The sequence below is a fragment of the Phytophthora parasitica genome, assembly GCF_000247585.1.
Source record: "Phytophthora parasitica INRA-310 unplaced genomic scaffold supercont2.4, whole genome shotgun sequence".
In the NCBI taxonomy this organism is placed as follows: domain Eukaryota; phylum Oomycota; class Peronosporomycetes; order Peronosporales; family Peronosporaceae; genus Phytophthora; species Phytophthora nicotianae.
In genome coordinates this window covers 278,138-300,537 of record NW_008648990.1, presented here as the reverse complement: position 1 = coordinate 300,537, position 22,400 = coordinate 278,138, and the positions used below count along the sequence as shown (strand labels likewise).

The following is a 22,400-nucleotide window of genomic DNA, read 5'->3' as shown; positions in this document are numbered from 1 at the left end:
ACATTTGACAGACCACTGGTCTGTGTGCATTTAGACTTCCTATTGGTTGAAAGGCGATCTCTTTCAACCAATTAGCTTAGCAGGATTCTGCCAACCTTGCCGTAGTGTTTTTTTTTTCATCTTGTTAAAGTATTTTCAATATTGTCAAAGTACTTACATCTTGTCTTACTTACTTTTGTCATGGAGAGGAAACCTTTAGACAGGAATAAATTGGCAGCTCCAAAAACTATGACTACTGAGGGGATCGTGTGTAGTGCTATCATGTTGTGTTACCGACACTGCGATGCTACTTCAAGATTATCTGCTGTATGTTGTGACTTGCAACACCGCTCTGCTAGTACTAGGAAGCTCTGTAGCAGTCTGCTACAGAGCTTCCGTGATGCAAAATCCGTTTCAATTCTAGCAGGGAAGGCGTATAGTCTTACAAAATACAGACGCGCGCACAATTTCGTGTTATCCCCAGTCAAAATTAACATTTCAGTGTTGTCAAAAGATGGGATTTTATGCCTTGTCGAGAATCTCGATACTCAGAGGATCATGATGGAGCTCGAAGAAGAGAACTGTATTTGGCTCACCTACAGAAAGCAAGTGAAGTAAAGTATTGACGACTTCCACAGTTCAAGGAAGGTATACCTGCTAAAATACCATTTGCTCTCCGATCCCAAGAATGGGCAATATAACACATAGCGTGCAATATTGAACCAACACGATTCACAATCTACACTCTATCTCACGTGCTTGGTCTCCGTACCTGTACAGTAACGGAGGCCGTTGCCTTCGCGGCACCGCCACGCTTTTCCCTCCACGGCGTGGAGTCTACGCAGCAACGGACCTTTTCATTTTCGCTTTTGCGATCCCAAGCTATCTCCAGTTGCTAGCCAAGAACGCCGATTAATCCCTCCGAACGGTGAAACGCCACGATGAAGCCAACTGGACTCGGTTCACTTGCCCTGGTGGCGACTGCTGCTACGCTCTTCGCCACGGCGGATGCTCATGGCAAAATGACTGTGCCCACCTACCGGCAGATGTCGGAGAAGTTTCACAAGGACTCGGGAGCTCTGGTCAACATCGGTCTAGAAGAGATGCAGATCGGCCCCATCGAGCTCCTCTCGCAGCACAAGCAAGTCGACTTCCCACCGTCTCCTACGTTCAACCTATTGAACGGATGCCGTGGCACTGTGTACGAGGAGGCTAATGAAGTCACTACCATCCAGCCCGGTTCTGAGTTTGATGTCAAGTGGAAAATTGATGCCCCGCACCCTGGCTACATGAAACTCAGCATTCTTAAGCCGAGCGAGGACTCGAAGGGTGTGATCACCTACAAGAGCTACAAGACTTTGCTTAACATTGAGCCTTTTGCTGAAAACGGCGGTGAAGGTGGCACCACTGCCAAGATGCCCGCCGATGTTGAGGGATGTGACAAGCCAGGAGACTGCGTCCTGCAGTTCTTCTGGTACTCTGCCATCGCGAAGCAGACGTACCCGACCTGTGCTGACATCGTTGTATCTGGCAGTGGTGGCGGCACTTCTACCTCTACGACTACGGAGTCGTCGGAAGCTGGTAGCCCAACTGCAAGCAGCGATGAGTCTACTCCTTCCACCCCATCCACTCCTTCCAGCCCGTCGACCAACTCGACTCCATCGACTAACTCGTCCCCCTCAACGAATTCATCCCCGTCGACGAATGCGTCCCCCTCTACGAACTCTTCTCCTTCGACGAACAATTCCCCGTCGACCAACTTCTCCCCTTCGACAACTACAACCACGACGGCTCCTAGCACCTCCACCACTGATGCTTCCGTCGCTGGTGAAGCGGATACCAACAAGTGTGCTCGACGCATGCGTCGTCACTAGGTTCGACCCAGTCTGTGAGTAGTTTGTATGCCGTATTTTGTGTAACTGGTGGCAAACGTATCCGTAATTTACCTTGATTTTGCCGTCCAAATGATGCCTTGCTTGTCAACGGACTACACGTAAAGTAGCTGCTGTATCTTGCGTTCTACATACAGGCGGTTGGCAGGAACTTGCGTGGGTGTCGGATAAAGGGTCAGCAAACGTTTTTCACGCACAGAGTGCAGGCAGTCTGTTATCTCGCTAGTGTTCGGGGCTAAATTAATACTTTAGTATATGTTACATGTCAGCAGGCTCACTGTGTACGTGCTCAAAGTCACGACAATTCTTCCTCCAGACGGAAGCGAGGATAGCGACAACATTGCTGTGTGGGGTGACTCGAGCATGGAGCGATCGCAGCACCCACCAGAAGGCAAAGTGGGGAGCCCAGCGCGTGTCGAATTCAGAGATGACGGCACAGATCCCCATAAACAGATGGACAAATCCGTCATGCAAAATAGGGACAAGAATTGAAATCTCGATTGACATAATAATATTAGTTATGAAAGGTATATTATTTCAATTTATTTTGATCAGTTTCTTTGTAAACCACTTCTAATTTCAAATACATAAAACCTGCCGACTAATTATGATATGGAGGTTTCCATCCGGCCAAGGTACAGTAATCTAGACTCGATCGCAATCTGCCAATCTGCCCCCATCTCAGCGGCCTATTATAGTATAATAGTATAATTTGTATGGCCCCATGCCCTCTTCACCGTCACGCTTTTCCATCTTCATGAAATGCTGCCTTGACGTCTTGGTCCTTGCTCAGCAGCTATCACTCGATATCCCCGTTCACTTTCACTTTCGCATTCCGCTCATTATTTGCTTCTCCGATTAAACCCGAACAGTGAAACGGCATTATGCAGCCCACTGGAATCGTCTCGCTTGCCATGGTGGCCACCGCTGCCGTTCTCTTCACCACGGCCGATGCCCACGGCCAGATGCTTGTGCCGGACTACCGTCAAATCTCCGCGAAGTTCCGCAAGGATTCAGGTGCCCTCTCTCAGGCAGGAGATCAGGAGCTGCAATACGCGCCCGTCGAGAACCTGTCCGGCCGCTCGCAAAAGGATTTTCCAGAGGCTGCGACGTTCAACCTCATGAACGGATGTCGTGGCACGGTGTACGAGGAAGGCAACAACGTCACCACGTTGAAAGCAGGTGCAGCTTTCGATGTCAAGTGGATCATCCAGGCGCCCCATCCGGGCACCATGAAGTTGAGTATTGTGAAGCCCAGCGAAGACTCCACGGGCAAGATCACATACAAGAACTACAAGACCATTCTGACGGTCGATCCGTTCGCTCAGAATGGCGGTGAGGATGGAACCACCGCCACAATGCCCACTGATGTGACTGGATGCGACAGTGCCGGTGACTGTGCCCTACAGTTCTACTGGCACTCGGATATCGCCAACCAGACGTACCCGACGTGCGCCGATATCATTGTATCTGGTAGTGGCGCTGGTACTTCGACCAATACCAAGGTGACCACCGCTCCGACGGCATCGTCATTGGAGACCTCAGATGCTGGCAGTAGTGCACAGACTACCCCTTCGTCGAACACAACGCCTTCAACGGAGGAATCAGCCGATGGGAGCAGCGCTCAGACGACACCCACTGCGCCTTCGTCGAATACCACTCCATCGACAAACACGACCCCAACGCCTGCCACAGAGGCCCCTGAGGCGACTACGGCTCCTAGCACCCCCACCACCGAGTCATCCGTTGCTGGCGAGTCGGATACCAACAAATGCTCACGCCGCATGCGTCGACACTAGATTTACATGTAGAATCGCTTGGACGAAGCAGTCCGCGAAGTTTTAGATGTTTCGTTGCGTGCAGTTGACGGTAAAAATACATGTAGATCCTTCCTAACAGCGACCTCTGCGTTTGTCGTCGTGTGACACCTTTGCTAAAACTACCGATCAGAAGAGCAGACCAGGCTTGGTGGTGGCTATAATAGCTTGCAGTGAGTCTTTTCCTTAAGTCTGGAGTATACGTGTCGGCGCCTTTACCGTCCTGTAATGCTGATCGAGTTTGCGATTGCATCGTGTCATACAACTTGATTCATATGGTTTGTGAGAACTTGGGTAAGGTGGGATCAGATGTTTCAAGGTAGCGAACACTAAAGCAGCCATCTTCGCGGTGATCGAACAATTTGCGCAGCATCGCAGCAAACAGGTTTAGTTGCTGTCGTGGAGTAGAAGGAAGGTGTCAACTACATCTACCTGAGCTCGCTGAAACGGCGGTGCAGCATCCAGCAATGGTGTTGCGTTGAACAACTCAGATTCAGTTAGCAGTAGCTGGCATTTACGTATTCTATCACATAAGAGCAGCGTTAGAGATCTGCTCGGTTATCTGATCCCTAACAGCAGCTGTATCCTACGCATCCGTGTACTAGTATAACCACCTATGTTTTATGCGTGCCCAGACGGATTGCGAGCCTCCCAATGCGAGGACAGCGTCTTGAGTTTCACCCCGTCATCGGCTCCACTCGTTGACCATCTTGCTGTTCGATACCTCTCGTTTCATTCCTCATTTCGCCTCCAGCCAAGCTCTTCGAACAGCAAAGGATGTCAACTACCATCGTCTCCCTTGCGGCCACGGCCGCTCTCCTGTTCGCGGGAGTCGAGGGCCACGGCCAAATGACTTTCCCGACGAACAGGCAGATGTCGGAGAAGTTTCACAAGGACTCGGGCGCTCTGATCAACATTGGCCTTAACGAGCTCCAGATCGCCCCTATCGAGGGCCTTTCGCAGCACAAACAGGTTGACTTCCCGCCATCACCGACCTTCAACCTTTTGAACGGATGCCGCGGAACTGTGTACGAGAAGGGCAGCAACGTCACCACTCTCCCGCCCGGAGAGGATTTCGATGTCAAGTGGACTATTCAGGCGCCTCACCCGGGCTTTATGAAGCTCAGCATCCTCAAACCGAGCAAGGACTCGAAGGGCGTCATCACTTACAAAAGTTACAAGACGCTGCTGAACATTGAGCCGTTTGCTGAGAACGGTGGCGATGGCAGCACCACTGCAAAGATGCCTGCTGACGTTAAGGGTTGCGAGAAGCCCGGTAACTGCGTTCTGCAGTTCTACTGGCACTCCGACATCGCGAAACAGACGTACCCGACGTGTGCAGACATTATCGTTCCGGGAAGCGGCGCTGGCACTTCGACTACGCCGTCTGCGCCGGCCGCAGAGACTCCTGAGGCTCCTACGCCTGCCACGCCTGCCCCCAAGCCTACGACTCCTAAGCCGACGACCGCTGCTCCTAAGGCCGCTACTCCTGCACCTGCTCCTGTCACGGAAGCCCCGGCGTCTGCTGCTACTAAGGGCAAGAGCCAGGAGGTTGCTGGCGAGGCTCAGAGCAGCAAGTGCTCCCGTCGCATGCGACGCAATTAGAGAGCTCTGTCTATAAACTATACATGTTAAAAATGTCGTTGGAAGTAGTAACTCTAGCCGTTCAATGCGAATATAGATCTTTCGTTCACCAAAAACTGAAGCTGACTCGGTAGTCGCCCCCATTTTCATTGCAAAGTCCCATGCCACGTCACACGATTCCGACTTTAGCGTCCAATAGGGAGCACTACTGTCTGTAACGACCCACACGCCATAAGCTGAGATGCCTTACCACTTCGATTTACTAACCTTACTGTGAGTATTTCTGGCACTGAGGTTTGTGTTCAAATGCCAATTTTCAAGTGAAGAGACGTTGATAGTGGCGTTGAAGCGCATGCGAAGCTGTGGAAGTCAAGTTTAGTCTGATCGCAGAGTTGCGAGAGACTTTGATGCCGTGCATTGATGGCTGGAGCCCTGTTCCGTTTCGAACTCGGACTTCGAGAAGCACCAATGTTTCCCGGTACTGGTGATCTCATTCTCTCTTTTTGCCTGTACTGCCGACCTCAACGACATCGACGTCGTCCACTTCACCAGTTGGAAGATGAAGCTCTTCCGGTCGGCTGCTCTCGCACTTGCAATGACTGCAATTCAACAGGCTCAAGTGGATGCATGCACGGCCATCGCTGTCACGAGAGGAGCAAGTGCAGACAACTCGACGTTGATCGCCCACACGGACGATGCAGGTGGTGGTGCCGCGGATCTGCGTCTTGTCCGCGTTCCAGCCCAAGATCATGAACCGGGTAGCAAGCGTGCTGTCTACAACTTCAACGGTGGATATCCGAGAGTAGTGGTGCCTGATCGTGGTGTTCATTACCAGCCTGTAAATGATCCAGAGGTTGGCAAGACTCAGGAGTACTCGACGCCACTGGGGTACATCCCACAAGTCGAACACACGTACGCGTACTTTGATCAGGATTACGGGATGATGAACGAAGTCCAGCTCAGTATTGGTGAAAGCACGTGCGGCGCCAAGACGGTCGGCTGGCCGTTGAACATACCTGGTGGCAAGAATCTCTTCGGTATTGCAGAGCTCACCAAAGTCGCGCTAGAACGCTGCGCGACTGCACGTTGTGCCGTTGATACCATGGGCACACTGGCCGAGAAGTACGGCTTCTACAGCGAAGATAGCGGCGATATGGCAAAACCGGACTACGGCGACTCGGCCGAGGCGCTGGTTGTCGGTGACAAGCTCGGTGAGGTCTGGGTCTTCCACGTGATGACCGGTAAGGACAACGCTGGCGCTATTTGGGCGGCACAGCGCGTGCCGGACGGACACGTGACGGTGGTTGCCAATGGATTTACCATTCGCGAGATAGATCTGAGCCAGCCTGACTGGTTCATGGCCTCGGCTAATGTGCACTCGCTCGCCGAGGAAATGGGCTGGTGGGATCCAAAAGGTGACAAATCGTTCGACTTTACGGCCGCCTACGGCTTTGCTGATAAGGACGCGATTGGCCCGCTGTACACCGGTCGCCGTGTCTGGCGCGTGTTTGATGTCTTGGCTCCGTCGCTACAGCTCGATGCTCGTCTCGGTAGCTTCTCCCAGTACGCCACATACCCGTTCTCCATCATGCCTGACCGTCAGGTGGAGACTTTCCAGATCATGGACTTGCTTCGGGATCACTACGAAGGCACGCGCTACGATATGACTAAGGGTTTGGCTGCTGGACCTTTCGGAGCACCTGTGCGGTGGTCAGGAAGCGCTGGTGGCGTCATCGGTGGTTGGGAACGTCCGATCTCCATGTACCGCACTCTGTTCGCATTCGTCCTTCAAAGCCGCAGTCACAAGGGACCTGATGCTGTTGGCGGAGTCGCTTGGTACGCACAAGACGCTCCGCATGGCTCCGTCTTCGTTCCATTCTCGTGCGCGCAGGAATCTGTCCCAGAGTCGTATTTACTGGGCCGCCAGAGCAAGTTCCACTCGCAGTCTGCTTGGTGGGCTTTCAATTTCGTCAACAACTGGAGCCTTTTACGATACAACGCCATGAGTGTGGACATCCGCAGCAAGATCGGCGAGCTGCAGAAAGCTGCCTTCTCTCTGCGTAAGAAGATGGAGAATGAGGCGCACGAGGCGCGACACTCGGACGACGTTACTGAGTCTCAGCTCGTGGCCCGTGTCCAAGGCCAGAGTAACGAATTTGCCGAGAAGGTGGTGTCCCAGTGGTGGCAGCTCGCGTGGACACTGATCGCCAAGTACAGCGACGGCTACATGACGACAGGCGAGGCACCTGAGCAGCAGGCGTCTATCGGATACCCGGCTTGGTGGCTGCAGGCCAGTGAGTTCGCAACGTGGCCTGGTGACACGTTCAAGCCCAAGGCCAGTATGCGCAAGAAACTGGTAGGTGTTGACAGCGTGACTGCCCAGGGTTTCGTTCGCCAGGCAGCTATGGCCAACAGTGTCGAGGTTGAGAATCAAAGCTACCCTATCGCCATCGCGTGGGTTATCATGGGCGCTGTGCTTGGTGCTGGCATGCTCGCGTTCGCCAAGAAAGAGAGCCGCCGCGTCGGCTACAACGCTGTAGCGTAAGAGATCGCTTGCGTATTATTCTACACGAACTCCTTCCAGCGTTAGCCGTAGACCATAGGAAGCACGAAGCTTACGAGATGACAATAGATTTAGCCACCTCCAATATGAATTTTGCTTTAACTTGACCGCATAATCAGTTTGCAACCGTGATTAGTCCCTTACTGTCGGTAATCACCTAAAAGTTGAGTCATCATAGGTGCGCATTTCTCACATATGCGAAGGAGGGGCGATCTCGCTCGACTGTGATTTCACAGATGAGAATGAAGATGATGCTTTACATACCAGGGTTTCGGACTACTGTAGTTTCCACACAGCGATGCCACCGGATACAAAATCTTTTAACGAATTTTAGATTTTATCATTTATGGGTCACGCGGAGTTGAGATCCGCGTTTTCTTGGAAGACAGCACAGTCAAACGGGCCCACGCGTATACTGTATGTACAGCGGAGGACGCAATACTGACGCATTGATTCTGTTGGATGATTTCAATCCAGCTGCTCAAGCGCGAGTCCTAGGAGTACAAGTGGATCTTGATTAATATGCATTCCACCGCTCACTAGCAAGGCTATGCCTTTCGTTCCTCCTCGCATCGGTCACAATGGCATACAAACTGATACTCCCTGCTTGGTCGGGCACCAAGAACGTTAGAAACATTAGTTAGACTCTGAAAATGCTTCCCAAAAGTAGGACAGTGAAAGGCCAACGTACTGAAGGCATTCCTCCCGCTCGTCCACGTCCTGGTCCACATCAATGTACGAGATACACAGCTCCTTGCCCTCCTAACAAATCAAATCCAGTCAGAAGCTCATTTTTTTTTTCACAAATGCTCCAAATGTTGCAACGTACCGGGATATCATGGACAGCGAAAACGTGTGCAGCTCCATCCTTCGTGTACAGCACAGTGCAGTTGGGGTCGCAGCTGTGGTTCATTGTGCAAATACCCGAGAACAACGCCGTGCCTTCCACGCCAACAAAGTCCTCGTCCGTAGCGTAGCATTCTTCTTCTTCATGCTCATGTTCATGCTCCTCGTCACAAAGATGGTGCTTGTGTTCCTCCGCGAACTTCTCCAACGCGACCTTCACGCGGGCCAGTACCGGCGGCATGTCCTTCTTCTCCTCGAGACTGGCCTCACCCAGTGCCTCACCCAGAGCGTGGAACGGGTGATCAATCTCCATGCTAATGTTGTTCATCTCGAACATCCCCACCACGCGGCTGAAAAAGTCGACGTTTAAAACCTCGTCGCACGAGGCCAGCACTGCGTCGGCCGTGAGGCCATTCAGCTCCCCCTGTGTCTCCAAGTGCACAAGGTTTTCCTTAAGACCGCCCATGAAGCGCTCGAACGTCTGCAAGATAAGCGCACGGAACTTATCGCGGTATTCTTCGAGAGTCTCGCCCTCCTCGAGATCGTCTTCCGAGGTGATAACTTCCCACCAGGGCAATTTGCAGAACATGTCGACGGGCTGACGGGCCTGGGCCATGTCTTTTGTGGCCACGAACAGCAATAGGATCTTGGCCACGACCTTGGCCGCGAGCTGGAAGATCTCGTTGGTCACAATCGTGTGGTTGAGGAATTGGCCCATGTCGGTCTCGCGTTCCTCCGACTGCGGGCACAGCAGAGCGTGATGCTGCGCGTAGGCGATCTGTTTGCACGTTTCGGAGCAGTAGATCGCGCCGCACGTGCACTTGACTTGTTTTTCGGCCAGCTTGAAGACGGAAAAGTAGCTCTCCTCGGGACTCTTGCCGCCTTCCTTCTGCAAGAAGGCGATGGCGGCCTCGAAGTCGGCAACGGTGGCCACGTCCTCTTCTGCAGGGGCCGCCTCGCCCTCCACCTCGGCCCGACAGGCCATCACACGGGCCCAGCAGGCTTTGCTGTCAATGAGCGGAACGAAGCAGTTTTCGCAGCAGTCCACGAACTCCTTGTTGTCCTCGTGTTGCATGGCCACGAACGGGGCCTCGGTCCAGATGGGTTCGCCGGCCTTGAGCGCACGGGCAGCATACATGGCCTTGCCCTTATCATCGCCCGCGAAGCCACAGCGAATGGGAGGACTGTGCAGTCGCGACTGCAGCAGTGCCTCAAAGTAGGCGGCCACCTCGGGCCGGTTCTCCTGCATTGTACTGAAGATAACTATTAGCAGATCTTGACACGGCCGGCGCGAGTTGGTGAATGGCCACACACACGCACTGCGGGCTGAAGAGATCAGGATGCGGGAATGGAAGGCCGCTGACTGGTCAAGCTCGCGTTGCCAGCACTTTGCGCGCGCTTTACAGCCCAACTGATGTTCTAATCGAAAACCCATTTCGCCACCTGATTGTGGGATCACCTCGTTAACATGATAAAAACTGGTTCTAGTGTCTATTGTATGTACATAATAAACATACCAAACCTGATTGTTTATCCAAATACATGGTGATATTGCATATTATATAGAAATAATTGTTAATTCAATAGAACAGGTAAAACCGGTATAAGTCGGTATCAAGGGAGAGGAGCATGGCAGCTGGCGTTGCTGGTGGCCACTCATGTACTCGCACACAATATCAGGTTGTCTTCAAGGGATCCGATATTCCGACCACGCCGATGGCATGACATTGTACATAGGCCTCACGATCTATGCTTGAGTTGGCATGTGAGTTAGTTATTGATAGGTTGGCTGCTGCGTTCCCGTCAGTATCGCGGCATTTTGGAGCGAACCAAAGGCGACTGACCACGGCAAACAAGTCCGGCGTGACGTAGCCACGATAGAACGCCCGAGCAACCTTCACTGCCATTTCACTGCCACTTCCAGACGCATTAGACATCAAATCATGACTCGTTCTGATACGACCACCTTCAGACTCACGTACGTGCTTGGCTCGTTGCTTCGCAGTTGAGGCACGTCGTACGCACGAGGCGCTTCGCGCTCAAGCGTCGCGCTCGTATCAATATCTTTGGCCATCGCCATTAATTCGCGTCGTGGCGGACTGCGATACTGATGCAGCCGACGTGCTGGCTTCCGCTCCCGGCCAGTATCAAGGCCTCAGCACCAAGCAATCCCTGCAGTGACGCAGCGATAACTCATCCTTCAGTCCCAACAACAGCTGACGACGACGTGGAGAGGGCACTTCAATATGGCTGTCGACGACGACATTGTCGACTGGGCCAACACGCTGCGCTGCTCACCATATTCATCGTCGTTGCATTGTCTTCGAGATGTGTTAGTGCAGCCGCCGTCGGAACATTCCAGCCGCAGCACTGTGTCAAGTGCGCGGGGCTCAAATACTGCACGATCATGAACGGCCAGTACATGTTCGACCCCATCGCTGGTTACTCCAGGTACGGCACGAACTGCATCGGGTGGTCTTGAGACTGCTGATGATTTTGTGTCCTCTATAGAGAGTCCACAACGCAGCTTGAGAAACAGGGAGTATGTGAGGACTTAGACGCCAAAACGCTGGCACTCATTCCATTCGGTACGCAGCTCCAGTTCAAGGACACACTGGCGTGCCACAAGCTCGTGTGGAATTTTCACTGCCTGTCATGGGTGGCCACTACGTTCCAACGAAATGTGAACGGCACACGTGTGAGCTGTGCCACTACCAGTGGATCTACTACGGTGCCACTGCCGCCGTGTCGATCATTGTGCGTGGAGGTGGCAGATAAGTGTGTTTATTCGCACTTTTATCGGATGTATCTGGATGAGGTGTGTGGGAATATTGCATGCTTGACAGAGACTCAAGAGGCAAAGAACACTGGATCCACGGATACTAACGTAGCGGAGACCACGTGTGTGTCTGGAAGCTGGGTGTATTCTGAGAACAAGACGTTTTCACGCTGTTCCACTCGTGCTTATGAGCCTCCCGTAGCAGTAGCTACTCGCGATACCATTTGCAAGGCGGTGATTGCTGTGTGTGTGCTGAGCGTCTTGTGGCTGATGTGACGAAGTGCTACATATCCTTGCAGTAGAGGTCTCAGTAGAAAACGGCTTTGCTTAGCCTTGGCTAGGTTGGACAAACCAACCATAATACCATTCAGCGGCATTCGAGTTGCATCGTACTTTACTCTCATGAATATGGATATATGCTATATGAATCACGAATCAGGCCGTACTCGTGCAAATCTAAGAAGTCGAGTAATGTATCGCGTTCACTTTCTCAGCGAGCGGCGAAGGAGTTGCTTCCAAGACACTGCTATCAAAAAAATCCTATCGAGCGGTAAGTTTTTTTTTTCTGTTTCGCTTGCCTTGGACTTCAAATACGTCTCAGATCTTTCGAAGGACGATGATACTAACATGTAGTATACGACATGGAACAGAACTCTGTATCATCAATTCGAACAGAGCTGTATAATTACCAGTTGCAGGTACGCTTTCAGTGGGGACTCAAATGCATGTTTCCCTTTCAAATTGATTGTGCGGCTTGAGTTACTCGGTAATTTGCGTATACTTGCATAGTAATTTCCCGAGTCATTTAAGAAGCACAAGCATGGTTCCTGTCCTACATCCAGCAAGTGTAGCTCGAGTCCACATTTGGCAATTCTCTCTCTCCAACACAGCTACTGCTCGTCGGTCCAGTCCGTTCTTCTGACTTCTGCGTTTGTACATACTATTAACCACTGTGATCGCAACCACTCTTGTGACGACCGGCAATGCGCTTTCGGACTCATACGACGATTCCAAGATCACAACTTTGAGAGGAGCCGCTACCAATGCTGCCGTTGGTGATTCTTTCACAGAGCGCTTGGCGACAAATGGACTTGCATCCGAAGAAGAACGTGGTCGTCGCAAATAAAAATCGCTACAGAAACGAAATTGAGGAAGAAACTGAACACGACGAAAATGAAGGCACCGACGAAGACGTTGATGAAGTCGAAAAAAACATCGACGGAGGGACCGATGAAGACACCCACGAAGGCATCGATGCAGATACCGACGAAAACATCGATGAGGAAAACACCGATGAAGAAACTACCGATGAAGGTGTTGATGAAAGTGGCAGTGAAGGCACTAACATTGACGACGATGATGTTAAAGACAACGAAGGTCGTGATCGGCGCCGCCGGCGTCGTTTTATCTCACTTTTTGACTGAAACTAGGATCCAGGACCTTACCACTGTTGGTAGACCAGGGCTACAAACTTTTCATGCTTCAGCTCTTCTGCTTCCAGCTATCTGCGTAAAAGTATGAAATCAAGTCTTCAAAAAGTTTATTTTCCTATTTTCGCTCTTCCTTGGCTTCTCATAAAATTCAACAAAAAATATGTACATAGACGCAGCATTTCCGAATTCTAGAAGCTAAAGTCTAGACTTCCGTCCGACTCGACTTTCCTCCCTTTCGCTTCGAATTCGGAGACCTTCCACCGCTCTACTGGCATTTGGCACGAATCTCGGGCGCTGTGAGACGCTTGGCCACTTTTTTATAAAGCCGCTCCAAGTAGAAGGCTCGTTCTCTCTGCCTCAATAGCGATAGAAGCGATGGATAATAATGGTACAGACGTGGACTTGGAGGCGAACATGTCGCCGCCCTGGAAGGCGCTGAAGTCGTCGGCGTTCAGTAGCGCCAAGAGTGGTGGTCTGCGCGCGGCCCGACCCGACTGTAAGTTGTCCGATCTTCTCCTGGCTGGCCACATTCTTGGCCATCGTTCTAACCTTGTGGCCTGCCCAGTGAACCGGTACTCGAGCGTGGCCGCGCCTTACGGCCCCACTGACCCTGTGGCCAGCACCTACTTCCAGGTTGTCATCAGTAAGGCCAAAGCTCCGATCGTGTGTGGAGACGCCGGGCCCGTCAAGGGCAAGGCCATCTACGCCGACCGCGACCTACCCAAGGCCACGCGCATCTGGACCGAGTCGCCGCTCGTGGCCATGCAGCACGAGCGAAACCGCAGTATACTGCCATGCTGCCAGTACTGCTACCTGCCGCTGCTCGGCGACGCCCAGCGGCAGTGGCGTGACATCGTTATGCGCTACAACGCGCAGGCGGCCGCCACGACGCCGACATCAAAGCCGACCAAGAAAACCAAAAGTGATGGTGGAACGACAACCACGACGACCGGGAGCTCGGTCGGACAGCAACAGGATCCGGCCAAGCGAGGCCAGGCACTGGCCACGGTAGATGAGGACGCTATGGAGAAGGCATTGAAGCTGTTGCGGATCACGCCGCAAAGCTGCGGCATGGCCGGCCCGGCGGCCAAATGTGCGTGTGGTGAGCTGTACTGCTCAAAACTATGTCGGATGCGCGCGTTCCACGAATACCATGCCATCCTGTGCCCACGCAGCGATCCGTGGTCGGCCATGGGAGAGTTTTTAAAGCACACGCTTCACACTAATGACATTTTCTTACTTGCTGCGAAGGTCATCGCCCGCGTACTCTCGCGATATCTGGTGTGGCGAGACATCGTCAAGGCACGTGAGCCCATCGACATGTTTTACAAGAAACCGTGGTGGGAAGTGGTGGTCGTCGAGCACGACGAGTCTGAGAGCAACTTAGAGTCTTCAGGAGAGACGTCGGGGAGTGGCAGTGACCAGACAAGTAACGACGGTGGAGCGAGTAGTAATAACGAGGAGAGATCACCCAGCGATGTCAAAGATATCGATGAGGAGCAGAAAGCTGAGGCAAATGACCCGACGCCAATGCAGGAACAAAATCCTCGACAGGAGGCTGAAGAGGAGCACAAACAGGATGGAATCTGGACCAATGGGTCGTCAAAGACGCAGTGTTTACAGGAAGTATTAACCATGATGCACCAGTTGCTGGTCGATGCATTAGAGTGTAATCTAGTGCGTCTTGAGAGGGAGGGCCAACTACGAGGTGTGACAGTGGAGGAAATCTGGCGCTGCTGTTCGAGTGTACTAAGTTTCGAGTTCTTTACGGCGCAGATTGGTCTTTTCGAGATGAACAACATCAGTATGGAGGTGGATCATCCGTTCCACGCCTTCATTGACATCCTGGACCCGGATGTGCAAAGTGACTTAGCTGCAGGCGATCCAGACCACAGTGATGATCCTATGAGCCCAAAGGTACAGCCACAGCTTACTGCAGAGGATCAAGTTCTACTTAATAGCGTGCGACGTGTACTTGAGTGGGAGAAACAGCGATTGCAAGCAGAGCAGGGGCTGGAACAAAGTGCTATTGAAGATGCTGACGCATTGATGTGGCTGGGATATCCTCGTATTGAGGGCACTGCGTTGTTTCCGATTATTTGTACGATGAACCACAGTTGCGACCCGAACTGCACTGTCATGTATACTAAGAATGGAGACGGCCACGTGGTTGCAGTCCGTGATATCCACAAGGGCGAGGAGTTGTGCATCTGCTACATCGACGTTGACATGGACGTACAAACACGCGAGACTAATTTGCGTGAGTACAAGTTCAAATGTTTCTGCTCGCGATGCATCCAGGAACGCCAGCAACAGAAGCGAACGGGTACCGAACAGTCAAATCCACGAAGTGATCAAGCACAAAATTCTACCTCGGAGAAGCCACAGAAGCCCAAGAAATCCAACAAGAAAAGCGGCCAGCGATGAAGGTACGTGGCCTCAGGACTCGTTGCGTATGACGAAACACGTAGTAATAAATCAGGGCGACAGGAATCGCCATGTACATCACATGAGGCGAGTAACTATTCCACGTCTTGTCTGTTGAAACATTGAAGAGGTAGACAAAACTCGTTAAAACTCAAGTTAAAACTCACAGAGGATAAGTCGCAGCCACGCCGGAGATCCCGTTGAACAGGTACGTGTGGTTGAGTGGCTCGAACTGGTGCGTGATCAGCTTGATAGCCTCCTGCGCAGCCACACCGCCCATTAACGCAGCGATGTTGTGCAACTCGACCTCACAAGACCGCGTCATCTCTAGTGCGTGATCGTCGGTAATCCAGTCGGCCACGTCGCTACCGGCCGCCAGTTTCTTGGCCTTCGACACAAGCCACGCGCCATCCTGCGTGGCTGCAGCATCTTCCGATCCAGGGTAGCGATTAAACTCGGAAGCGAAGGCCGCCACTGCACGGAGCATGAAGTACCAGATCAATGGCGACTGCTCCTTGTCCTCGTCCTCCAGGTCCACACTCGATAAGTCCACGTGCTTGTATTCCTGCGCCACAGTACGTGTCTCCAGCATGCCAATACTTGGGGCGTTCTTACAGAATGCCGCCACAGCATCGAACGTAATGCTGTCCTCGTCCAGCTTCAGGCCACGCAATTTGTTGCGTAGAATCTCGTGCACTTTGGTAGCATCCTCCTTGGCCTTGTTCACGTACAGCTCCTGCAGGGCCACGTACGATTCCGTCGACGCCGTCATATCCGGGACGACTCCCGTTACCGGCAATAAGCCATCGTTCTGTTTGACAAAATCTGCCAGTGCGTGGGCCAACAGCCAGAACTCTTTGGTATCTTTCGTCTTCTCCAGCGTCTCCACCGAGACCGTGTGGGCCGGCGCGGCCTCCAACACTGGCGCAACTTCCTCCGGTATCTGGGGAGGCACGTAGGCCTTATAGGCGTTCTCAGCTGCCTCAATAAAGTTAAGTTCGTGGCCGGCCGGGCCCCACGCCATCTCCTGTAGACTCTTCTTGAACGCGTCCTTCTCTGGGAACGTGGCCGGCGGCTTGCCATTGTGGGCCTCCTTCCACTTCTTCATGGCCTGTAGTAGTAATACCACAAAGGGAACGTGTGCGTGTTCAATAGTTGACAGCGACTTTAAATCAAAACTGTCTGCGAACTTCTGCAGCGTTGGGAAGGGCGTCGAGAGTCTCAGTTCGTGACGTGGTGGGTCCAATTTGGCGTCAGCGATGGCGTGTTGCGCCACCTGCAGCCTTAACGAGCCGAGGAAACCGTAGGACGTCACTAATAACAGCGGAATCCTCTTGGCCAAACACAGTTCGGCCAATTTGGTCGTGGCCAACTCGTCCAGCTGCGTGGCCAGCACAAGATCGAACTGGTCCAAATACTGAGGCTCGTTCAGTAGCACCTGCTGCACGTTGGCGTGGCGGCCATCGCCGGCCACGTCCGCGTTCATCTCCAGCAGCAAATTGGCCACCGTCTCAGCCCTGGATTGGCCCACAGCGTCCGCCGTCACGAAGAAATTGTTGGTCGCGTTGGCCAGTGACACATTGGCATCGTCCAGGATCGAAAATCGTCCGATACCGGGCAACACCAAGTTCTTAAGCGCCTCGGAGCCCGTGGCGCACGAGCCAATAAGCAATACCTGCGTATTGGCCAGACGTCGCTGGCCCTCGGCGCCCCACAGACGCAACTGGCGGTCGTACTTGTCGCCCATAGTATCGTCGATGGAGAGAGAATGTCAAAGTGAAGATTTTTGTATCAGAGTGATGGAGATGCAATTTTAGTCATAGAAAAAAGAAATGAAATGTATTGAAATGATGGGTTTATGTGGAGTATGGCACACGAAATCGTCTTCAACATAGCATTTTCTAAGAGGATTGAGACGGAGAGCGTTGTTCTGGTTTGTCCTTCTTGTTGCTGGCATCTTCACTCTTGCCTCGACGCTTTTTCGTGTCCTGGAAGGATGTCAAAGAACTGCGTGTCTTGGTGTCACGATGGGAGGGGCTGATGACGACGGAGGCGTGCGGAGCGATGGTAACGAGGTGGTTGGCGAACATGAGGGACGGCTTCCTTGGGCTCAGCCGAAGTAGTTGTTTGAGGACGCGTGGGAATTCAAAAATGAGATAGCAACACCGGGGGATATTTGGTGGTTTTAAGCAAATCCATTGTTCCCCTCCGAGAGGCTTAGTCGTGTATCCAACTCGGAATGCAAGCGCGGCATCAACTTTTTGGTGGCCTGTATCATCACATCTACCGTTGATTGTAGCGAAGGTGAGCGCGGAACGTTCACGATCGATTAAAATCCTGTGTACATGTAGGATTTGCGAGCAGCGATGCCCGCCGCCGTATTACGCTTAGATAGCCCGCATGTATTTTTCGTCGCGTATACATACACTTGCCCGCTGGGACATTGATGGCCATTGGCCTCACGAGATGCTCGAGGTAGAGAATCGCACACGATGGATACTCTTCGAGCAAGAGCGACAGCCTGGCGCTGCTGCATGTACATGTATTACAGCCTTGCTATTTATCTCTCCATAACTTTATCTTCGGAAAAAAGAGTTGTCATCAAGACTCGATTATTGTCAATATGGCAATTGCCAACATACACAATTGCAACATGAGAGTAGATTATTGTATCGTACAGAGCTATCGAGCTTCACGACGTGGCGCGGCCATGGCTGAGTACCGCATGGTTCCATCCTTCACGCTCGCGATGGCTGCAACTCACTTTCGTGAGTTGTCCGTTCACGACGAATACCGAGACGTCGCCGCTTCCTTCTTGTTGTTGTTACTGTTCAAGTCTTCGCTCTTGGCGCGTTGTTTCTTTGTGTGTCGAGACGAATTTCCTGTTGTAGATGAACTTCGTTGCTGGGAACTGTGATCGACGGGACTAACGATGACGGCAGCATGAGGGGCGATAGTCACAAGGTGGTTGGCAAACATGGAGCTGAACGGAGCTGGCGACTTGCGATAACGAACGGAAATTGGTAAATGAAGTGGGCTCTACAGCACATGAGCTATTCGATGGATCGCCTCGCAAAGAGATAGAGGTGCACAGAAACTGGAGTATCCAGTGTACCATGGTCATGTGGTCGATGACCTGCAACTCCATCTGAGAACAGCGGTTTGCTGTTATTTAGTCGTGTATGTATTTATCCGTGCAATGCTGTTTGATGAAGCTGAAAGAGAATGTTATTCACCTTCACTCACATTCGTTGAGAACTGCAAATGCAAGTGCGAGATCATACTGTAGCTCGTAACACCAGTGTTACTCTACTGGAAGTCATCAATGTGCCGTATCAGGAAAGCGACTAAAAACGTGACAGGATTTGCTGGCAAGAGCATGCTGCTCCGTTGTATTATGGCACGAACTTACCACGAATTTGTGGTCACATGATCACTTTTGTCGCATCAAGTAAAAAACTGCGTGATATCTAATATCGTAGTAGTAGTCAAAGTAAATACTATAGAAGCTGTTTGCTTTGTTTGGCTTTTAATCTCAAATGTGAACCCACTGCAGCCGTTCGTGAAACGCGAAGTGAACGTTCCCAAGCGAAAGGCGACAGCTATAACGACGTGGCTGTCGTTCAAACGCCAGTGTAGTGATTCGAATGAGCGGACCAACATTGGCTGTTAACAGCCATTGTTGTGTGTTGCAAGCTCTTTAGTCTGCAGAAAAGCATGGTTTGCAGCCATGGTACCAGTGAAGCCCACAAAAAGCTCACCGCGCCAATCCAGACACAACTACCTTACACTGTAAGGTTACAGCGATACCGACGCGACTAAATCTCGTCACGGGTGTATACGATACAGATCCTTCAACTTGACCGTTCCACAAGCCGGAGCGGAGCCCCAATGTCGACACCTTCCGATAGAAGTTCCGCAGCACGTGCTGCTGTTTGCGAGCAATGTGATCCACCGGTGTAGTCGCCTAGTCATAGTCGCGAGTCGCGACTTATATGGCGCGATGATGCTCGCACTTGAAGTGGGTGGATACTCAAGCCTGAAAAAGGCCAGCCGACATACGAAAGAGGCGCGGCGGCTTGCCTCCCTTGAAGTTGAGCGGGGGTCGTCTCATTCTGCAATTGATCACAAGCCAGCACAGCCACTTCACACCAACAGCTCCGAGATGTTCGCCAACCACTTCGCGACCATCGCGCCGCACGCCGCCGTTATGGTGGTAAGTCCCAAAGACAAGAGCTCGTCCCCCACAACACCAGCGTCCAAAGACCGCAAGAAACACCGAGCTAAGAGCGAGAGTAACGTCACGACCGACAAGAAACCAGTCCGCATCGCATCGCGACAATCCTGCTGAGCGAAGGTCAAGGCCGTCGACCTCAAACCATTGCGAGATGTGGCCAAACATGCGTCGCCGTCTGTACCATACATACTGAGTCAAGTCGCCTTATCGGAGACCGAGCACACAAAACCTATTTGAAGGCGGATAATTGATAGATTCTAAGTGAATACAAAGTGTCGATTTTATTCATTTATCGTGGAATTCAAGCTGTAGTCTTGGCGTCGCAACTACTGCGACCTAGTCTCCTTTATTTTAGCTGAACGAGTAGCCCGGAAGAGTGGCGCGCGGAGCAAAAGCGAAGGTGCCTGGCTCGTAGGACTCGACGTGCGAGGCCATCTGCGCGATCGAGCAGCAGCCGCAGCAGAAGCTGAAAGCTGCGTCCTCGGCGTGCGACCCGGGAATGCTAAAGAGCGTGCGGATACGCCAGCGCAACCGCATCATACAGAGAACCGAGATGACTGCGCACAGCCAGAAGAGGAAGTCGAAGAAGCCACTGTGGGTAGACACCGAGACGAGTGCCAGCAGATAGAGGCCTCCGAAGATGCCGAGGACGTGGTAGAATGGCATCAAACCAAGACGGGCAGAAATCTGAGCTACCACGAGACCAGGACAGCAGCATGACATGACGCCTACACAATAGAACCAGGATTGTTAGCAACTATTCATAACAAATGGTAAAAGGTAGAGTGCTCACCATTAGGGACGATGGAGTCAGTGAAGCCGAAGAGACCAGTTTTCCAGCGGCCAGTGATGATTCCATTCGAGTCGACACCCTGGGTGCTGTTGTCACCATCTGCAATGTTGACCGTCACATCGGCTTGCTTGGTCGGCGGCTCGAATTGCATGATTACTGAGGTTGTTGGAAGGCTTTTGAAGCTGGCAGGAAATCGAGGAATGAATTGGAGCTTCGGTTGATGCCATCGTTAGTAGATATACTCGTCCTCTGCTGGTCAACGGGTCTTCACGTTCTGATCTGGTAGTATAAATACATGCCTAATATTAGATCCAACAAACTTAGGTAAGGTATTTTAGATTAGGGCAGCGATTAAGGCTCGATCCCTGGAAATAATTATACTTGAGCGAATCATCTCAGGAAGCTTGATACTACATCGACTAAGACTTATACGCCAGACTTTGAATGAACATCACTCGTGTTATGTTGGAAAACTTGTTACATGTCGAATACCGATCGAACCTTGCGGTTCTCCGCTTGAGATGTAGCTTCGTTCTCGGTGTCACTATCATCATCATCGTTGCCAAAGAATTCCATCTCAAAGCCTCCATTCACTGCTCCCAACCGCTGTCCAGATTCCAGATCAACAGCTACGTGCATATACCGTGTCTCATTCATTTTGTTCTCCATGGCATGCAACTTTCGACGGAGGTAAACGAAGCTTGCAAGCAGAACCATCGAGCAGAGGATCGTAGGAAGGACAACATGGTAGAGTGCCCGATGTGCAGCCTCCATTTTAGGGGTCACCAGTGCCATCAATAGGAAGAGCTGCATGTCAAACGTGCCGTGAATGAGGACAGCCGGGAGGATTACTGTCATCTTCGTACGCCAACGTCCTAGGTCCGCTTTAGCAGCATTGGTGCCTCTCTGTTCGCTGCCACCCTGCCGATGGGCAAGCAGTCGTTCGGCCATACGTACACCGGTTATTCCACCACATATACAGTGCAATGGTACGCTCGAGATACCACGCAACACTGCAGTTTCGATCTTGTCGCGAAAAGTAGGAGCTAACAGCGAGAAGGCCGATGTTTCCATCACGGAAAAGCCCAGTGCACCAGCGACTACTGCGAGAAACACCACGAACGCGTGGTTGGCATGCGGGCGGTGATAGAAGAGCAGGCGACTGGGATGACACATCATTCCTCGCAGTGCTCCATGTCGTTGTTGTCGCTGCTTCAGTACTGAAAAAGCAGGCGCAGACCCGCTCTTGGCTTTACAGCAACAACATAAGCTACGAATGCAGCATCCACGTCTTGAACTTCCACAACAGCAGGTTCCCTGAACGACCCAGTACTTCAAAAACTCCTCCACTAGTCCAGCCACGATAAAAGCGAAGCAGAAGAGGAACAAAAAGTAGCCGACAGTCTTGTCGACCTTCAAACTCATCAGCATCTTGCCTAGTTTCATGTTATGAACTGGAGCTGGTCGGCCGTCGCCTGGAGCGTGGAAATACTTGTGCAGTTGGTTCAATATGGAGGTTCGTTGGTCGAAAAAGCACAAAGAGGCCAGCAACGGACCCAAAGTCAGTTGGCCAACTAAGGCCAGCACTGGAAGCATAATGGGCCCGCCCAGGAACGTCCTAAAAAGCTGTTCAATCTCACGATCTCTGTGAAAATAGGCATTATTGTCAGCTTTGGTAAGGAATATCACGGTTATCAGGAACGTACGTGACGCCATGATGCTGTTGTTGGCGAAACACCCATCGGAAGAAGACAATTACGGGTATACACAACACAAACAGCACAGGGAGAACTTGTAGCTGGCCGATTATCTAATAAAATAAACAACGCAGAATGGTAAATTACGTCGTCTTTTTCAAGAGGCTACGCGAGTAAATGAAGATAGTGAAAGCAGCACGTACAGTGAGGAAGAGGGAGAAGCACAGCAGAGCCACAGCGTACTCTCGACGACCGTAGCGCTGCAGCTTGGCTAGCAGCAGCATGGTGTCCACGCGGCAATGAAGCGCCAAAGGGGTACGCTAGAGAAATGATGAGAATGAAAACTATACCGC

General features: G+C 51.9%; 14 protein-coding genes across 16 annotated transcripts; 9 read left to right on the top strand and 5 right to left on the bottom strand.

The window, feature by feature from the left end:
- Positions 1–712: 712 nt before the first annotated feature.
- On the top strand, positions 713–1,944 carry PPTG_03083 (hypothetical protein). The gene has a single exon (XM_008895761.1). It carries the CDS (start codon positions 921–923, stop codon positions 1,851–1,853), a length of 933 nt encoding a protein of 310 aa, XP_008894009.1. The 5' UTR covers positions 713–920; the 3' UTR covers positions 1,854–1,944.
- A 758-nt stretch (positions 1,945–2,702) lies between these two features.
- PPTG_03082 (hypothetical protein) lies at positions 2,703–3,835 on the top strand. Its single transcript, XM_008895760.1, has one exon. It carries the CDS (start codon positions 2,756–2,758, stop codon positions 3,668–3,670), a length of 915 nt encoding a protein of 304 aa, XP_008894008.1. The 5' UTR covers positions 2,703–2,755; the 3' UTR covers positions 3,671–3,835.
- Positions 3,836–4,321: 486 nt separating this feature from the next.
- Positions 4,322–5,387, top strand: PPTG_03081 (hypothetical protein). Its single transcript, XM_008895759.1, has one exon. The coding sequence runs from the start codon at positions 4,466–4,468 to the stop codon at positions 5,291–5,293; it is 828 nt and encodes a 275-aa protein (XP_008894007.1). The 5' UTR covers positions 4,322–4,465; the 3' UTR covers positions 5,294–5,387.
- Positions 5,388–5,831: 444 nt separating this feature from the next.
- Positions 5,832–7,966, top strand: PPTG_03080 (hypothetical protein; the record flags this gene model as incomplete). Its single annotated transcript, XM_008895758.1, has 1 exon — positions 5,832–7,966. The coding sequence occupies one exon, from the start codon at positions 5,832–5,834 to the stop codon at positions 7,815–7,817; it is 1,986 nt and encodes a 661-aa protein (XP_008894006.1). The 3' UTR covers positions 7,818–7,966.
- Positions 7,967–8,072: 106 nt separating this feature from the next.
- PPTG_03079 (hypothetical protein) lies at positions 8,073–10,125 on the bottom strand. Its single transcript, XM_008895757.1, has 3 exons — positions 8,665–10,125; positions 8,527–8,597; positions 8,073–8,438 (listed from the first exon to the last, which is right to left on the bottom strand). Exons 1-3 carry the CDS (start codon positions 10,114–10,116, stop codon positions 8,384–8,386), a joined length of 1,578 nt encoding a protein of 525 aa, XP_008894005.1. The 5' UTR covers positions 10,117–10,125; the 3' UTR covers positions 8,073–8,383.
- Positions 10,126–10,630: 505 nt separating this feature from the next.
- On the top strand, positions 10,631–11,976 carry PPTG_03078 (hypothetical protein). Its single transcript, XM_008895756.1, has 2 exons — positions 10,631–11,132; positions 11,193–11,976. Exons 1-2 carry the CDS (start codon positions 10,792–10,794, stop codon positions 11,734–11,736), a joined length of 885 nt encoding a protein of 294 aa, XP_008894004.1. The 5' UTR covers positions 10,631–10,791; the 3' UTR covers positions 11,737–11,976.
- On the top strand, positions 11,972–13,011 carry PPTG_03077 (hypothetical protein). The gene is made up of 2 exons (XM_008895755.1): positions 11,972–12,010; positions 12,111–13,011. The coding sequence occupies exon 2, from the start codon at positions 12,504–12,506 to the stop codon at positions 12,882–12,884; it is 381 nt and encodes a 126-aa protein (XP_008894003.1). The 5' UTR covers positions 11,972–12,010; positions 12,111–12,503; the 3' UTR covers positions 12,885–13,011.
- Positions 13,012–13,081: 70 nt separating this feature from the next.
- PPTG_03076 lies at positions 13,082–16,791 on the top strand. Of its 2 annotated transcripts, XM_008895754.1 has the most exons (2): positions 13,082–13,389; positions 13,459–16,791. In XM_008895754.1, the coding sequence occupies exons 1-2, from the start codon at positions 13,269–13,271 to the stop codon at positions 15,318–15,320; spliced, it is 1,983 nt and encodes a 660-aa protein (XP_008894002.1). In that variant the 5' UTR covers positions 13,082–13,268; the 3' UTR covers positions 15,321–16,791. The 2 variants fall into 2 exon arrangements, with proteins under 2 accessions (XP_008894002.1, XP_008894001.1); XM_008895753.1 differs by having other exon boundaries at positions 13,082–16,791.
- Positions 14,588–17,107, bottom strand: PPTG_03075 (hypothetical protein). The gene has a single exon (XM_008895752.1). The coding sequence runs from the start codon at positions 17,065–17,067 to the stop codon at positions 15,484–15,486; it is 1,584 nt and encodes a 527-aa protein (XP_008894000.1). The 5' UTR covers positions 17,068–17,107; the 3' UTR covers positions 14,588–15,483.
- A 240-nt stretch (positions 17,108–17,347) lies between these two features.
- On the top strand, positions 17,348–17,443 carry PPTG_21198 (hypothetical protein; the record flags this gene model as incomplete). The annotated part of the gene is made up of 1 exon (XM_008896451.1): positions 17,348–17,443. The coding sequence occupies one exon, from the start codon at positions 17,348–17,350 to the stop codon at positions 17,441–17,443; it is 96 nt and encodes a 31-aa protein (XP_008894699.1).
- Positions 17,444–17,843: 400 nt separating this feature from the next.
- On the bottom strand, positions 17,844–18,468 carry PPTG_03074 (hypothetical protein; the record flags this gene model as incomplete). The annotated part of the gene is made up of 2 exons (XM_008895751.1): positions 17,844–18,359; positions 18,436–18,468. 2 exons carry the CDS (start codon positions 18,466–18,468, stop codon positions 18,102–18,104), a joined length of 291 nt encoding a protein of 96 aa, XP_008893999.1. The 3' UTR covers positions 17,844–18,101.
- An 855-nt stretch (positions 18,469–19,323) lies between these two features.
- On the top strand, positions 19,324–19,857 carry PPTG_21197 (hypothetical protein; the record flags this gene model as incomplete). The annotated part of the gene is made up of 1 exon (XM_008896450.1): positions 19,324–19,857. The coding sequence occupies one exon, from the start codon at positions 19,324–19,326 to the stop codon at positions 19,669–19,671; it is 348 nt and encodes a 115-aa protein (XP_008894698.1). The 3' UTR covers positions 19,672–19,857.
- Positions 19,807–20,620, bottom strand: PPTG_03073 (hypothetical protein). Its single transcript, XM_008895750.1, has 2 exons — positions 20,351–20,620; positions 19,807–20,285 (listed from the first exon to the last, which is right to left on the bottom strand). The coding sequence occupies exons 1-2, from the start codon at positions 20,499–20,501 to the stop codon at positions 19,909–19,911; spliced, it is 528 nt and encodes a 175-aa protein (XP_008893998.1). The 5' UTR covers positions 20,502–20,620; the 3' UTR covers positions 19,807–19,908.
- PPTG_03072 lies at positions 20,595–22,378 on the bottom strand. 2 transcript variants are annotated; one of them, XM_008895748.1, is made up of 3 exons: positions 22,251–22,378; positions 22,057–22,160; positions 20,595–21,995 (listed from the first exon to the last, which is right to left on the bottom strand). In XM_008895748.1, exons 1-3 carry the CDS (start codon positions 22,329–22,331, stop codon positions 20,828–20,830), a joined length of 1,353 nt encoding a protein of 450 aa, XP_008893996.1. In that variant the 5' UTR covers positions 22,332–22,378; the 3' UTR covers positions 20,595–20,827. The 2 variants fall into 2 exon arrangements, with proteins under 2 accessions (XP_008893996.1, XP_008893997.1); XM_008895749.1 differs by having other exon boundaries at positions 22,057–22,378.
- Positions 22,379–22,400: the final 22 nt, after the last annotated feature.

Bases quoted from the DNA above. Each gene is read 5' to 3' on its own strand.
- PPTG_03077 (XM_008895755.1), top strand. From the start codon at position 12,504: ATGCTGCCGTTGGTGATTCTTTCACAGAGCGCTTGGCGACAAATGGAC.
- PPTG_03078 (XM_008895756.1), top strand. From the start codon at position 10,792: ATGCAGCCGACGTGCTGGCTTCCGCTCCCGGCCAGTATCAAGGCCTCA. The intron at 11,133-11,192 runs GTACGGCACGAA...TGTCCTCTATAG, and splicing joins CCCATCGCTGGTTACTCCAG to AGAGTCCACAACGCAGCTTG.
- PPTG_03076 (XM_008895753.1), top strand. From the start codon at position 13,269: ATGGATAATAATGGTACAGACGTGGACTTGGAGGCGAACATGTCGCCG.
- PPTG_03083 (XM_008895761.1), top strand. From the start codon at position 921: ATGAAGCCAACTGGACTCGGTTCACTTGCCCTGGTGGCGACTGCTGCT.
- PPTG_03079 (XM_008895757.1), bottom strand. From the start codon at position 10,116: ATGGGTTTTCGATTAGAACATCAGTTGGGCTGTAAAGCGCGCGCAAAG. The intron at 8,598-8,664 runs GTACGTTGCAAC...TTGATTTGTTAG, and splicing joins TCGCTGTCCATGATATCCCG to GAGGGCAAGGAGCTGTGTAT. The intron at 8,439-8,526 runs GTACGTTGGCCT...CCGACCAAGCAG, and splicing joins GAGCGGGAGGAATGCCTTCA to GGAGTATCAGTTTGTATGCC.
- PPTG_03073 (XM_008895750.1), bottom strand. From the start codon at position 20,501: ATGCAATTCGAGCCGCCGACCAAGCAAGCCGATGTGACGGTCAACATT. The intron at 20,286-20,350 runs GTGAGCACTCTA...TCTATTGTGTAG, and splicing joins TGACTCCATCGTCCCTAATG to GCGTCATGTCATGCTGCTGT.
- PPTG_03072 (XM_008895748.1), bottom strand. From the start codon at position 22,331: ATGCTGCTGCTAGCCAAGCTGCAGCGCTACGGTCGTCGAGAGTACGCT. The intron at 22,161-22,250 runs GTACGTGCTGCT...TTATTTTATTAG, and splicing joins GCTTCTCCCTCTTCCTCACT to ATAATCGGCCAGCTACAAGT. The intron at 21,996-22,056 runs GTACGTTCCTGA...CTATTTTCACAG, and splicing joins CAACAGCATCATGGCGTCAC to AGATCGTGAGATTGAACAGC.
- PPTG_03081 (XM_008895759.1), top strand. From the start codon at position 4,466: ATGTCAACTACCATCGTCTCCCTTGCGGCCACGGCCGCTCTCCTGTTC.
- PPTG_03082 (XM_008895760.1), top strand. From the start codon at position 2,756: ATGCAGCCCACTGGAATCGTCTCGCTTGCCATGGTGGCCACCGCTGCC.
- PPTG_03075 (XM_008895752.1), bottom strand. From the start codon at position 17,067: ATGGGCGACAAGTACGACCGCCAGTTGCGTCTGTGGGGCGCCGAGGGC.